The 12,828-nt window shown below is 54.9% G+C and overlaps 1 protein-coding gene across 1 annotated transcript in view; it reads right to left on the bottom strand.

The window, feature by feature from the left end:
- Window positions 1–12,497, bottom strand: part of CADM1 (cell adhesion molecule 1) — a 137,912-nt gene extending 125,415 nt beyond the window's left edge. Inside the window, exon 1 of the mRNA XM_051812349.1 lies at window positions 12,355–12,497. Within this exon, the coding sequence (XP_051668309.1) occupies window positions 12,355–12,466 (112 nt within the window). The 5' untranslated portion in view covers window positions 12,467–12,497. The remainder of the gene's footprint in view (window positions 1–12,354) is intronic.
- Window positions 12,498–12,828: the final 331 nt, after the last annotated feature.

Here is a 12,828-nt window from a genome sequence, read left to right as displayed (position 1 = left end):
TATCCCTGATTGTGTTATCAAACTTATCTCCAGCCCTCTCAGCTGAGAGGGGCTCAGCAGACCTACAGGCTTCTCCCCTGCACCAGGGGAGGTTTAGGTTGGATTTTGGGAAAATTCCTTCCCTGGAAGGGCTGTCCAGCCCTGGCACAGCTGCCCAGGGCAGTGTTGGAGTCACCATTCCTGGAGGGATTTAAAAGCCACGTGGATGTGGCCCCTGGGGACATGGTTAGTGTGGTGGCCTTGGCAGTGCGGGGTTAAGGGTTTGACTCGATGATCTTAGAGGGCTTTTCCAACCTAAACGATTCTCTGATTCCAAATTACCATATGCAAATTGCGATCATTTAAAGGCATTTATAAAAATCAAGTAAAACAGCCCATGAATATTGAAAAATGCTTAAGTGCAAAGTTAAATGACAATTTTCCAAACACACGAAGGAAATCTGACCGTAACCAACCAGTCCCATGAAATACCGTATCTATCATCAACTTTTTAATTACCAATTGATCAACATGTAGACAGTGTAATAGCTTTCAGCTTTTAATTACTGAACTATCAAAATTCCAACCAAAAAAAGGAACCTCCAGAGATGAAACTGTAATGCTTGATTATTCACTGCTACATAATGAATGATTTGTTTTTAAACAAGATGTCAAGTTCCTCATGTAATCCATCTGGATGTGTGACTCCGCAAAGCTCACACTGCCCATACTAAGTACTTGGGGTTCCTTTCTCCCTTCTCTCCTGACCCCACCAGCGAAGGGGTTTTTGGGGATTTTCCCCCCTTAAGGCAAAACAGTCCCAAATCAAGGGGCTGACAGGCAAACAAACTGCCAAACCACGCTGTGAATCCAGGCACGCCGCCCCAGCTCCCTCCAAAGGGACAGGTTTTGCCTGGGAGGGAACAGATACTCCTTCCAACTTGCCTGTAGTCCCGAGGAAGCAGCTCTAAACCCAGAAATACATCCAGGGAGAGGTGGGCATGAAGTGCTGCCTCTCACTTTGCACGTACGGCACCGACGCCGCCGGATCTGGGATGCGGCTCCCAGGATCTGGGATGCGGCTCCCAGGATCTGGGATGCGGCTCCCAGGATCTGGGATGCGGCTCCCAGGATCTGGGATGCGGCTCCCAGGATCTGGGATGCGGCTCCCAGGATTCCTTCCCCAGCCTGAGCCCAGCGAGCGCTGCGAGGGGTTGTGTTGCACTGCACAGAGAAGTACATCAGGGCGGGGAGAGGTTTTTTATCTCTGCCCTAAATTCAGCATCGAGCTGAACGTCACATCCACAATCCCCTCCACTCACTCACACAACCGTCCTCTCCTCCCATCTGTTTTTATCCTGATAACCATTCCCACCTCAGAACCCCAAATCAGCCCCCTGCAAACTTCCCTTTCCGTGGCAAATGCACAAGATTTTCAGCAATGTGATGGTGTGTCTCGAGGTCACAGAGCCCTCCACAATCTGCAGCCCTGGAAAGGATTCTGCCAAATCCAGGTTTTTTGCATTCAGAGAGACGTTTCCCAGGAACACTCATTTGCAAATTCAGGGATCTGAGCAGGGATGTAAAACATTCTGGAAGTAAGAGTGTTAAACAAGGGTGGTTCAAGCAGAGCCTATTAGTCAATTAAAAACAAAACTACCTACAAATAACACATTTGTTCCTTCAGCCCAGTGGCAGAGATGAACATCCCTCAGCCCGAGTCCCTGGTGTACAACCCTTCAGATGTTCCCTACGCATATCATCCCCTAATAGTTATTCCACAGAACAGCATCTGTTCCCACAAAAAACAGGGAACAAGAGCCTTTTATTTTCCTTCGTCACGGCCTCAGAACCCCAGTTATTGCCAGCCAAGCCCGACAAGACTTCCCCCATAAAATCACCCACTGCAGCCACATCTGGGCTCTGATTTGCACACGGAAACCACAAGCTCCTTCCTCGCACTTCCCCTGGGAAGCTGCTCGCATGCCGAGCTTGTACAGATTTCCACATAAGAAATTCAGTAATCAGTCCAGGAGCTGTAAGCACTTATGACAACAATATCTATCAACACTTACCATATTTACAACTAAATCATGTAAATACCAGGCAGCTCTCCCCTGCATGCTGATAATCCGGACAAATGAAGGCAGCAAAAAGCCACTCTGAGAGGAGACCAGACAAACACAACCCCGTGGGGTGGGAAACAAGCACCGAAGGCACTCCAGGATCACCGACAGCACCGAGGACCCGACAGCAGAGCGAGGGGAGCACCCAGGGCCACCCTGCCTGGGACAGCCACAGCAGCCCTCAGTCATTCACAACAGCTTCTTGTGCTTGGCTTTGTATATTTTCTGTACATATTCGCGTATTTCATGTCTATTTCGTAAATATTTCATATACGGGATCCCTAATATTTCCCCGAAAAACAGAAACAAGCTGCTTCAATACCTACTCAGAGCTCTTCCCTCTCCATCTGCCTTTGAATTCTTTATAAATCCCAGAAACCGATTTAAAATGAAAATACCCCAATTTCAGAGAGGCTTTTCTCCCCCCTTCAAGATGGACCGTTTTTATTACGCTCATTAAACCCACAAAAATGACTCTTCAGCTGGTTCACTCAAACGCAGCTTCTAAAGCAGTTTAGGCAAACGCTTTCCCAGACCTTTATGAAAGAAAAGCGATTCCATACGTAATTGGATTTTTTGGCACAACAAAAATACCAAGTTATTAAAACTCTCACACAGATTTTGTCTTTAATGGACACCAGAGTCCTCAACCACTACAAACACATTTTATGTAAAGCAACAAGGAGCTGCATTTCCAAACGTTTCCCAGAGGATCCAGGAACAGCTTGCAGTGCAAGGTTTGTTTTTTGGGCAGTGAAATCTAGAAGCAGGGAATGATCCCACTTTTCCTCCAACATCCTGTCTGTGCACACCCACCAACATCCCCATTAATTCTGGTGCAAAATCCCTTCACCCACTGGATTGACCACTCTGCTGGGCTCTCCCTGGGAAGAGGCAGATGACCAGGCTGAAAATAGTTTACTAATCCTAATTTATTTACTGCAGAATCATTTCATCCACCCCCTACTTTCAGATGGGATTTATACACCCCCACAGACCACCATTCTCCCATGGAGAACTATTTTTATTCCCTTATCCTGCTTCGTCCATAAATCCAAGAAGTCACATTTTGGGGGATGCAGTGCATGGGGGGAAGGAGAGGAGGAAACAGTGTGAATACAACAGGTTATCCACAAGATACTTATTCTTGTAAGAACTGTAAAAGAGTCTTCTGTAGGAAACACTAAAATCACATTTAATGGGACTCTTGCTAAAGACAACCTCCCCCTTCCCAAACAGGAACGAGATCAGTAGACCCACCCCACCTCACACAAAATAGAAAGAGCATCCCAAACCAGACAGCTGGATCCGACATACCACACATGCCTTCCCAAGCTGCATTCCACACGCACCATGTTGTGTTAACATACTTGAAAATTTTGGATCCAATTTACCAAGGAGAGCCTGGAGGAACGAGCCGTCCTCTAACTGTGCATCTGAAATTCTCCCAGAGTGATTTAAGAGCTACATCACTGGGTTTGCCATAAACCCTCTGTTTACAAGGCTCCTTGGATTCCTACAGAGCAATAAATGATTTGCCTCCAAGTATTTTCCTCATTCCTCATCTCGGAGTTTCTCCCCCTCTCCCTGGTGTCCGAAGGGAGCCGTGTTAATCTCCCGTCTATCCCGCTTTAATCTCCACTCTTACTGAGGAGAGACACGACTGCTCCTCGTGCTGAGGAAGCAATACCTGGCAGTTATGGATTCGGGGAGTTGATTAAATGTGTACATCCTGCTAAAAATTCTATGGAATGATTAAAGTATAAGACCTTTAAATCGAAGCAGAAGCTGTTCGCGTGGACAGGGCTCAGGAGCCTCAGCGTGGGAGTCGCCTTCAGTGGTTCTGCCTCCTCGGGGATGAGTAACATCTCCTTGGAGCTACCCCCAGGTCAGGAGCTGAGGAAAACCAGTCCCTAACAGTGACACAGCAGGAAAAGCCACTGTGTGTCGTGACCCTACAGACACAGAGTCTTAATGACACTCCAAGCAGTCCATAAAAATCACAGTAAATGAAGGTCAGAAGTGAAAAGTGTCAAAGGAGAAATCACACTCAATTTTTCTACACCAAGAAGAAACTTCCCTGCACCCTCACTCCAACAGTGACAATGAACAAGAAGCAGGAGCAGGTTACCTGGGTCCTGCCTCAGCCCCAGCACGAGTCACCACGAGCATCTACACGGGACAAGGGAGGCACAATGCCCGACAGCCCACCCTGCTCCGGGCAGGGATCTGTGCTACCCCTTGCCCTCCAGAACAGGAATAATCCTGGCACACCCCAGGAAACTGCACGTTGTTTCTCCGGACTCTGCGCAGCAGGGCAAAAACAAGGCTGGCAAAGAAATGAATCTGCCTGGAGACCCAGAGCTGCTGTCAAGCCAACACCGTGACAGCCCTTCCCATAGCAAGCAGGGGTTTCACTTTGCTGGTTCCTGCTGCGCCCATCCTGGAAAAGCTGGCTCACCCCAAGGAGTCCTAACGAACCAACCGGCCCCCAGAAGCTCCACCTGACAAAGTTGATGCCCGCTGATGACAAGCATTCCCAGCTTTGATGGCTGTCAAGCAGCTTCCCCCAACGCCACGAGCCCAGTCAGGCTGTCATCGGGAGGCGATAACGGAGACGGCATCGCTCGGGATCTCAGCACCGTCATCCGGCAGCACTCCCTGAGCAAGGCAGGGACAGATCACGGCATGAAGGCTTTTAAAGAGCTGCTGACACCCAAACCAACGCAGCTGAACAGAGCCTGTGAGCAGGGCCTGTCCTCCAGGCAGCTGGGAACAGCATCTAACTCCATACAGACTGGGAAAAGCTCCCTAAGGAGCTTTCCTGCTTCTACCAAGTTTCTATGATCATGACCCATGTCTGTGTCAGCTAATGTGAATGAAGACATCAAAGGGACAACGGGAGCACCAATAGTTCAAACCCTATTTTCAAGCAAAATAGCTAAGAATGAAAATCCAAAACAAACCAAGCTACAGCAACAGCTCTCTAAATGCAGATATTTCAGGTCCTCACTACTGTGAAACTAATTAGAATTAGCTGAACAACCTCACAACCAAACTCCACAGTGATATGAGGTCTCTGTTTGTCCCCTACACTCAAAGCAACTTGGGTTTATCCAGCATCACCCTCACTGTGGATGATCCGAGGTGTTAAGGGACGATCTGGGGTGTAACAAGCCCCCTCACTTGAACAGGTGTTGTATAAGACCCAACCAGCATTTTTGGAACAGTGCTCCTGAAAGTCACCCATCTGACCTGCCGTGTCCAGCCAGAAGAGCAGCACCACTTTCTGCTCTAGGAAAGCAGAGAAATCACTCCCGGCTGCTCTTCCACAAACCTCAGAACACAGAGCTGATCCTCCACAGAGGAATGAGAGCCTGCGCAAACACCACTGGGTAACCACAGGCACTGCAGCTCCACCGTGGTGCCGGTGACCGTCCGGACGGTGTGGAGCACTGCCAGCACTAGGGACCAGGGTGGATGGATGTCCACATGGATGGATGTCCACATGGCTCCAGCCAGCACGGAGGCACTGTGGGAAGAGAAGCCTTTGCATCTGAGCTAGCAGCCCTCCTCCCAGTTTGACCCAGCTGTGCCATTTCAACACGTCCCAGTAGACAAAGGGCAGCTGTTGCCCAGTTATCCCATACCACACCAGGGCAACGGGGTGGGAATGGCTCTGGAGAAAGTCACTGTGCTTTCCCAAGGTCAAGGAAGTACCAGTGTCACGGAGTACATCCCAGAGCAGCAACACTGTGCTAAATGCATGAAGTGAGAGCTCTCTCTGAAGAATCAGGGATGGATGTGCCTCTGCACGGCTACAAAACCAGGGCTGAGGGGCACGAGGTGCCTTTATTTCTGTGTGTTAGCCCAGAGGCTACATGGAAAGTTTCCTTTCCGGTCCAATTCTCACAGAGCCCTACTTTGCTGCAACCCCAGCTCCAAAGCTGAACATGACTAACGTTGAAAGTGCTCTGCCAGGGAAGCTGCCAGGCAGCCTCATTTAAAAACAGGGAAGCGGCAACAAGCAGTTCCTCATGCTTGATCCGATTACTCTGATCTCTCTTTTGACGCTGCAGACTCAGACTCGTATTTCTATTGCTCTGCAGGGGGAGCAGGGGAGGGAGGGAATGTCACTTTGCTGCTTCATATTTCTTTCTTCCTGTCACACTTTGGAGAAGGGATATACATTACTAAGCAATGGAAAGGAACGGATGAGGGGTCCAGGATGCACCCACCTCGCAGACAGCATGTCACACAGGCAGGTGGCACACCCAGGACCCCCATCAGGCCACCATCCACAGTATCAGCACTCCTAGACCTTCCACACTGGAGTTTGGCAAGCCCCAACATGGTCTCATTCTGCCCATGGAAAGTTTCTATCTACAAACAGTATTACTGCTCTAACAAAAAGGTCTGTTTCTGTTGAATGCTGAGGTATCTCAGGTCCGAGTGCCATCATGTTTGGGATTAGCACCCAAGTGCATCTCTGGGAAGGAAGACCCCCACTGAGAGAGTCCAGCCCAGAACCACCAACTCCAGAGCCCTGCTGACAGCTTGGGGAATGCAATGACATTTACATTCTGGAAGGAGACCTTGGAGGAGATCATAAATCAGATTCAGGCACTCACTGCTAAAAAAGCACACCACGAGACCACAGAGGTTCACTCCAGACGTAACACGAACCCAGGCTTTTATACACCAAGCGCTCATCAAGTCTAGGCACAATTTTAGGCCAGCCCCATGGGCAGCCTTGGCTCCAAGAGCTCATTGGCATCTCCCTGCTCTGCAAGTAGAGATCACTGTCCCCCACCACTTCCACTGCTCAGCTCCAGAACATGGAACACGAGGAACACGAGCGCCGCAGCCTCGCCGTCCTAGGGAAGGCTCCAGCCAGGAATGTACCTGCTCAGGGCAAACTTCACAGCTGGGACTGGCAGAGGAGGAATGTTTCCAACACAACTATTTCCCACTGCCAAACACACACCTGGGCTTGAAAAAATGCTGGCCCTCATGTCCTGCTAAGAGACTATTCCCCCTTCAACATTAGTACCTGACTGGAACTGCCATTAAAAGGGAAGGGGGAAACCAGGCTGGTTTCAGGCAGGACCTACAAACACAGGCAGTGCTACTTCAGAAGGAGAAACCAAGGCAATGCCACCACAGACCTGTCAGGATGCAGCACCTGCACATGAGACTATCAGCAAACACCGAGAAGCTGTCAGTGTTTCCACAGACAAAAAAACACCCAAAAAAGCAAAACTAAAGACATTTTCCAGTTAAGCTACTGCCCACAAAAGTTTATATCTCTGAGTAAAGAGATGTGCCTAAGTATCGCTTTGATCCTTCAGACTGGAACTTAACAGGGTATCAAGTCTTCCACTGATTCACCTTGAGAATTCGGTAAGGTCAGAGTGTTTTTAATGCTCAAGTTTTTTAAACCACAGAAGAACACAGTCAATTAAAACCAAACCACAGGGTTAAAAATAGCTGGCCCAACCCTGCGGATGGACATTATCGGTCTAAAATAACCAGGGCAGCAAAGCAAACGCCCCTGGTGCAACCCAGCCGAGTGTTTTAAACACAAGCAGCCACCGACCACACGCTACGGGCGAGCGCGGTGCAGGCTCAGCACTAACCCCGAGAACCAGCGCTGCTCCTCAGGGATCTGCACCCCTGGCCAGAATTTGGAGTGGGTGAAACAGACTGGCCTGAAAGTCAGGTTTTTAGAGCCCACTCCAGCACTGTACAGCGCTTTGTGGGGTTCCTCAACACCCAATTCAATGTCGTGCAAAGGCGCAAGGTGAGAGCCCACTGTGCAACAGAGCCAGAAAACCCAAAGGTTCAACAGGTAACAAGGACACCAGGAAGGAGAAAAAAAACTGTTGTTACGGCAAAAAAGGCTTCAAGAAAGCGAACGGGTGGTGGTCACACACGGGCAGGGCCGTCAGAGAGTCGCCTGCACCCGCAGTTATCACAGCTGGGGCTCTGCCTGCCCTTACAAATTAAAAACTGGAATATCTAAATCCAGCTCGTGGCTGAACCACAAACGCCGGCTCGTCTCAGCGCAGCACAGGCCAGCCACCACGCGCCCAGCCGACAGCTCCTCGCGTCCCAGTTACCAAAACCGAGACTGAAGCCTCGTGGTATTTCCCTTCAAACTCGCCTGCCACACATCCAAACCCCCCCTGTTCCCCAGCACGCTGCCCCGAAGCACCCGAGCCCACGCTGGGCGACCTTCAAAGCGTTTGTGGCGGAGCTCCCCGGGAACCGCAGCGGCAGCTGCTCGCTGCAGCCTGCAATTACATCGCGGGAAAGCGGCTGATTTATGGAACTTAAACAAGTACATACCACTCCTAATTACAACATTCCACCTAGGGTCTCTCCTTCGTGGCAGGTTTCCACACAGAGTCCCTTTATTTAGCGCCGGTGGGTTTGCACCACACAGCCTTCCCCGGAGGAACAAGCACAACTTATTTTTTTAACACGTAGCATCCAATTTCTCAGCAGAGACACCGGCTGCGTGTCCAGCTTTGCTTGCACTCTTAAACCTCAGTGTAAGTATTCACTTCCTGGCCCAGCTCCAGGGAAGGCTGCAGCCTTGCACCCGCGCTCTGCTCCCAGCCTCTGGAGCCTGCTCAGATCCTGAGCCCTGTCTGGATACAAGAGGGAGCCCCTGCTTTCCCGACAGAAGTACCACCAGGTGATACCAAAAACCAGAATTGGAACAGGTTGTCAAAACCCCTTTACAAAGTATGACAATAATCCCTAGAAAAACAGGCATTAAGCAGAAACATCCAGAAAATTCTGCCTACATGCCAGGACCAGGAAGATGACTTTGGTTTTTGTGAGCAAATGCATTCTGAGGGGTGCTTGGATGGTCCATTTAAATACAGGGCGTATCCAGGCTGGAACACAGGTTTTATTCCAGGTGGCCTCAGGCAGAGGCAGGGTTAACGAGCTGACCCATTTTCCATGCAGCAATAGGGCAGAGAGCACGGCCGATGGCACAGCCACGGCCCCACGGACGCCTCTGGTCCTGGCAGGACTGGGGGAAGGCTCGCCAAGCACCCGGGCGACCGAGCCAGAGCTGTTTGCTTACAAAGCCTTCTTTATTTACACACCAGGACAGACAGCGCAAGGCAAACAAAGGCGACGGCAGCGCAGCATCGGCAGAGCGGCCGCTGGTACGGCCCAGGGGTCCCCAGGGGAGTGCGACTCTTCTCCAGCCTCTTATCCCCACAGCCATCTCCGTGCACGAACAGTGGCCGCCTGTGCCAAGGGGATCCCAGCTGTGTCCACCCCGATGGCATCCATCCCAACGGCATCCATCCCGGTGATGTCCATCCTGCCAAAGGTGCTGACAGCTGCCCCCTCTTCAGAGCCGAACGCGCACGGAGCAGAGCCATCTCCTCGCCTTCCCATCCCGAGGAGCCTCCTTGGCAGTGGTTTCAAACCAGATTGTCGTGCTTATAAACCTGGGCTCAACTGCCTACATGCAAGACAAATGAACCCAAGCTGCAACCCAGATGGATCGCTCGATTCCCCAGCCCCTTCCCCGCCGGCGTTCGCGTCGCATGCAGAACGCACCGCGTGTTGCTGAAGGCCAGGGATGAGAAGACTCGCCTTGCTTGCATACAAAGGCTCCTTGGAAACTCACTCCGTGTTTACAAAGGAGCCTGACTTAGCGCAGCCGCGGTGGGAGCACTCGCTATCTTCACGGGGGGCTTCTCTGGGGCTGCTTTAATGTCAGCAAACACGGAGGCTGCAGCCACCACCACCCTTCACCAGCCCATCACAGCCATGGCCAGGTCGCAGCTCCGTGCCGATGCTGTCTTCAAATGCCTCCCGCTGGAGCTTCAGCTGGAAAGTTGCTCTTCCTCAAGTGCCGTGTGACACCGCTCCGCAGACACGCCGAGTTCCACCCCGGCACTGCCCGACCGCCTCGGCGTGAGCCGAGACCATTCCTCAGCCCTCATTCCTCAGCCCTCGCCCTGCTGCACAGGGGCACTGCGGAGCTTAATGAACCGGAAAGCATCGAGAGCAGAGGAGCCACAGACACACACACAGACCCAGCCGAACGCACAGGCTCATCCCGAGTTACCGGCTCAGCTCAAACCAAGTCCCAGCGGCGCCTGCTGCTGTTCCAGTGACCCCCGTGAAGGGAGGCAGCAGAGCCCTCAGCCCCGCTCCGCATCACGGGGGTGCCACCACGGCAGTGCCACCACGGCAGTGCCACCACGGCAGTGCCACGGCGCTCGCACCGCGGTGCCTCGGGTGGCAACGGTGCGGGAGAGACAACGGCAGCACCCCGCGATCCACGGCAACGCCGCTGCCACACGCTAACGCTGCCTCCCCGGAATACTGAAGCTGGCAAATACACAGCTTGGCAAAAGGGGAGAACGGAGGGGGAAAAAAAGAGGGGGGGGTTTCAACTGCAAGGAAATTTTGCCTAAAAGCAGGAGGTCTGGGATTTTATCCCGTGATTCAAAACACAGCACCGCAACCACAAAATAGCCATCCTCCCCTAAACGGCACCACAACCTCGGCTGATGCTGCGAGGTGCTTCTCACCCCGATGTACGGGTCAGGCACAACCGCTGTGATCCAGCATCCAGCCCTGCTTTTGTTTCCCTTCAGCGGCTCCTCGATCCCCACATCGTGGCATTCCAACCTTTAGCCGGGCAACGGCGACAGGCTGAGCCTGCCGGGGGATCACTTGGCCTGCAGTTAAAAACTGCTCTTACACAGAGGATTCAAGGTGAGGGTTTAAGAGCAAGGCAACAAAACAAAGGATGGAGGCAGCCGTCCTGCAGGAGGGCTCTTATTTCCAATCCAGGCTTCTCTCGGTGCCGGGGTCTCCAGGTCACACCACCGGCGGGAGATACACCCGGCAGCGAGCATCACCAAACGCACAAACAGCAACAAAACATCTGAGAGCTACAACGCACCGACCGCGGGAACACCTGGGCGGCTGCTGCCGGGCACGGAGGGGCCGGACCGGAGCGTTTCCCGGTCTCGCAGCTCCAAGAGCCGGCGCGGCTCCCGGCTCCCCTCACCGGGCGCTCCGGGATGCGGAGCGCGGGGCTCGGGGCACACCGAGCGCGCCGGGGGGAAATGGAGTCCCTGTCGGAGCCGGACGGAGGGGGAACGAGCTGAAAGCGACACCGGTTCCCTCTCCCCACCACAATCCCACCAAAAACGCCGCCCGGGGAAGAGAGGGGGGAAGGCATGGACATGTACACAGGCTGTGAATAAAGCTCTTTGTTCGCCGCGCTGCTGGCCCCTGCGTCCCCCCTTTCCTACGAGCGGGATTCAACAGATCGCTCAATAGCCTCTTGTTCTTCACAAACATCCCAGGCAGAGCACCCACTCCCTCCGGCCATGCCGCCCTGTGCCGCCCCGCGGGCACGCTGGAAACGCGAGCTGGCGTTAACGGGAATGTTTGAATGGAAGATTCAGACCGGACACGAGCGCAGGTCGCCGCTGCGGCTCCCGGGCTCGGCGGGAGCGATGCCGGGCTGGGCGGGGGGCTCGCCCGCCGCGCAGGGGGTACCGGAGGGAACCCCACCAGCCACGCTCGGGAGGCCTCGTTAGCCTCGCCTAATTAGCGCCCGCTGCAGCCGCAGCGCCCGAGCCGGGCGATCGCCCCCGAGCGCGCAGAGGGAAAGGGGTGGGAGCGGCTGCGGCGGAGCCCCCGCGGCCACCGGGAGAGGGAGGGGAGAGAGGGGAGGAAGGAGAGAGAGAGAGAGAGAGAGGAGAGGGAGGGGAGGAAAAGGGAGAGGGAAGCGCCGCGCAAGTTCCACTCGGATTCCAACAGGTTCCCCGCTCCCGCGGGGGCGCAGCATCCCCCCGCCGCCGCAAGCACCGAGGGGAGGCGGAAAGGGGGAAACAAGAGGGGGCGCGCACAGCAATTAGTTTTTAATTGCGAGGCCGCTGATGAGCCCCCGGGCAGCGAGAGAAGCCGCTTCCATGGAAACGGGCAGCGGCTCCCGCGCCGCCCCGCCACGCGCGGCTGAGCCCGCCCGCCGCTCCCGCCGCCGGGGGCGCTTCCCGGGACCACCGGCCAACCGGGCGCACCGGGCGAGGCGCGGGGCGACGGCGGGCAGGAGCACGGGCGCGCCGCGGACCCGCACTAACCGGGGGGTACCCGAGCGCCGCCGCCACCCCCGGGGGCGAACCCCCCTCCCCGGTACTGCCCGTCCGCGGCGGCGCCCCGGCAGAGGGAAGGGGGGTCGCGTCCTTCCTACCTCTGGGGATGATGGCGGCGGCGGAGAGGAGCAGCAGGAGCAGCGGGAGGAGCCCCGGGGCGCCGCCGCCGCCGCTGCCCGCGGGGCCGCTGGGCTGGGCGCGACCCGCCATCGCCGGCACCTGCCTCGCTCTGCCGCCGCCGCGCGCCGCCCGCGGGAGATGGCGCGTCACGGGGCGGGGCCTGCCGGGGACACGCCCCCTCGGCCCCGCCCCGCCGCGGGGGTCGGGGCGCGGGGACGGGCGGGGACCGAGCGGAGCGGACCCGACCCCGGCCGGGAAGGGGGGACAGAGCCGGAGCGGGACCCTGCCCTCGCACCGCCCTGTCCCAGCCGCAGCATCTCCCCGCCGGCTCCCAGCTTTGGCCCTTAGCGGGGTCGTCGTGCCCCCGCAACATCCTCCCCCCGCCCCCGGGGTACCACCCCGGCATCCTTCATCCCGCGGTGCCCCCTCCGCCGGCGCTCTCCCTGCCAGGG

Source organism: Manacus candei, unplaced genomic scaffold (assembly GCF_025592945.1).
Source record: "Manacus candei isolate 608988 ecotype Guabito, Panama unplaced genomic scaffold, ASM2559294v1 h1tg000086l, whole genome shotgun sequence".
NCBI lineage: Eukaryota > Metazoa > Chordata > Aves > Passeriformes > Pipridae > Manacus > Manacus candei.
The sequence above is the reverse complement of the archived record's forward strand: the minus strand, read 5'-3'. Positions and strand labels throughout refer to the sequence as shown.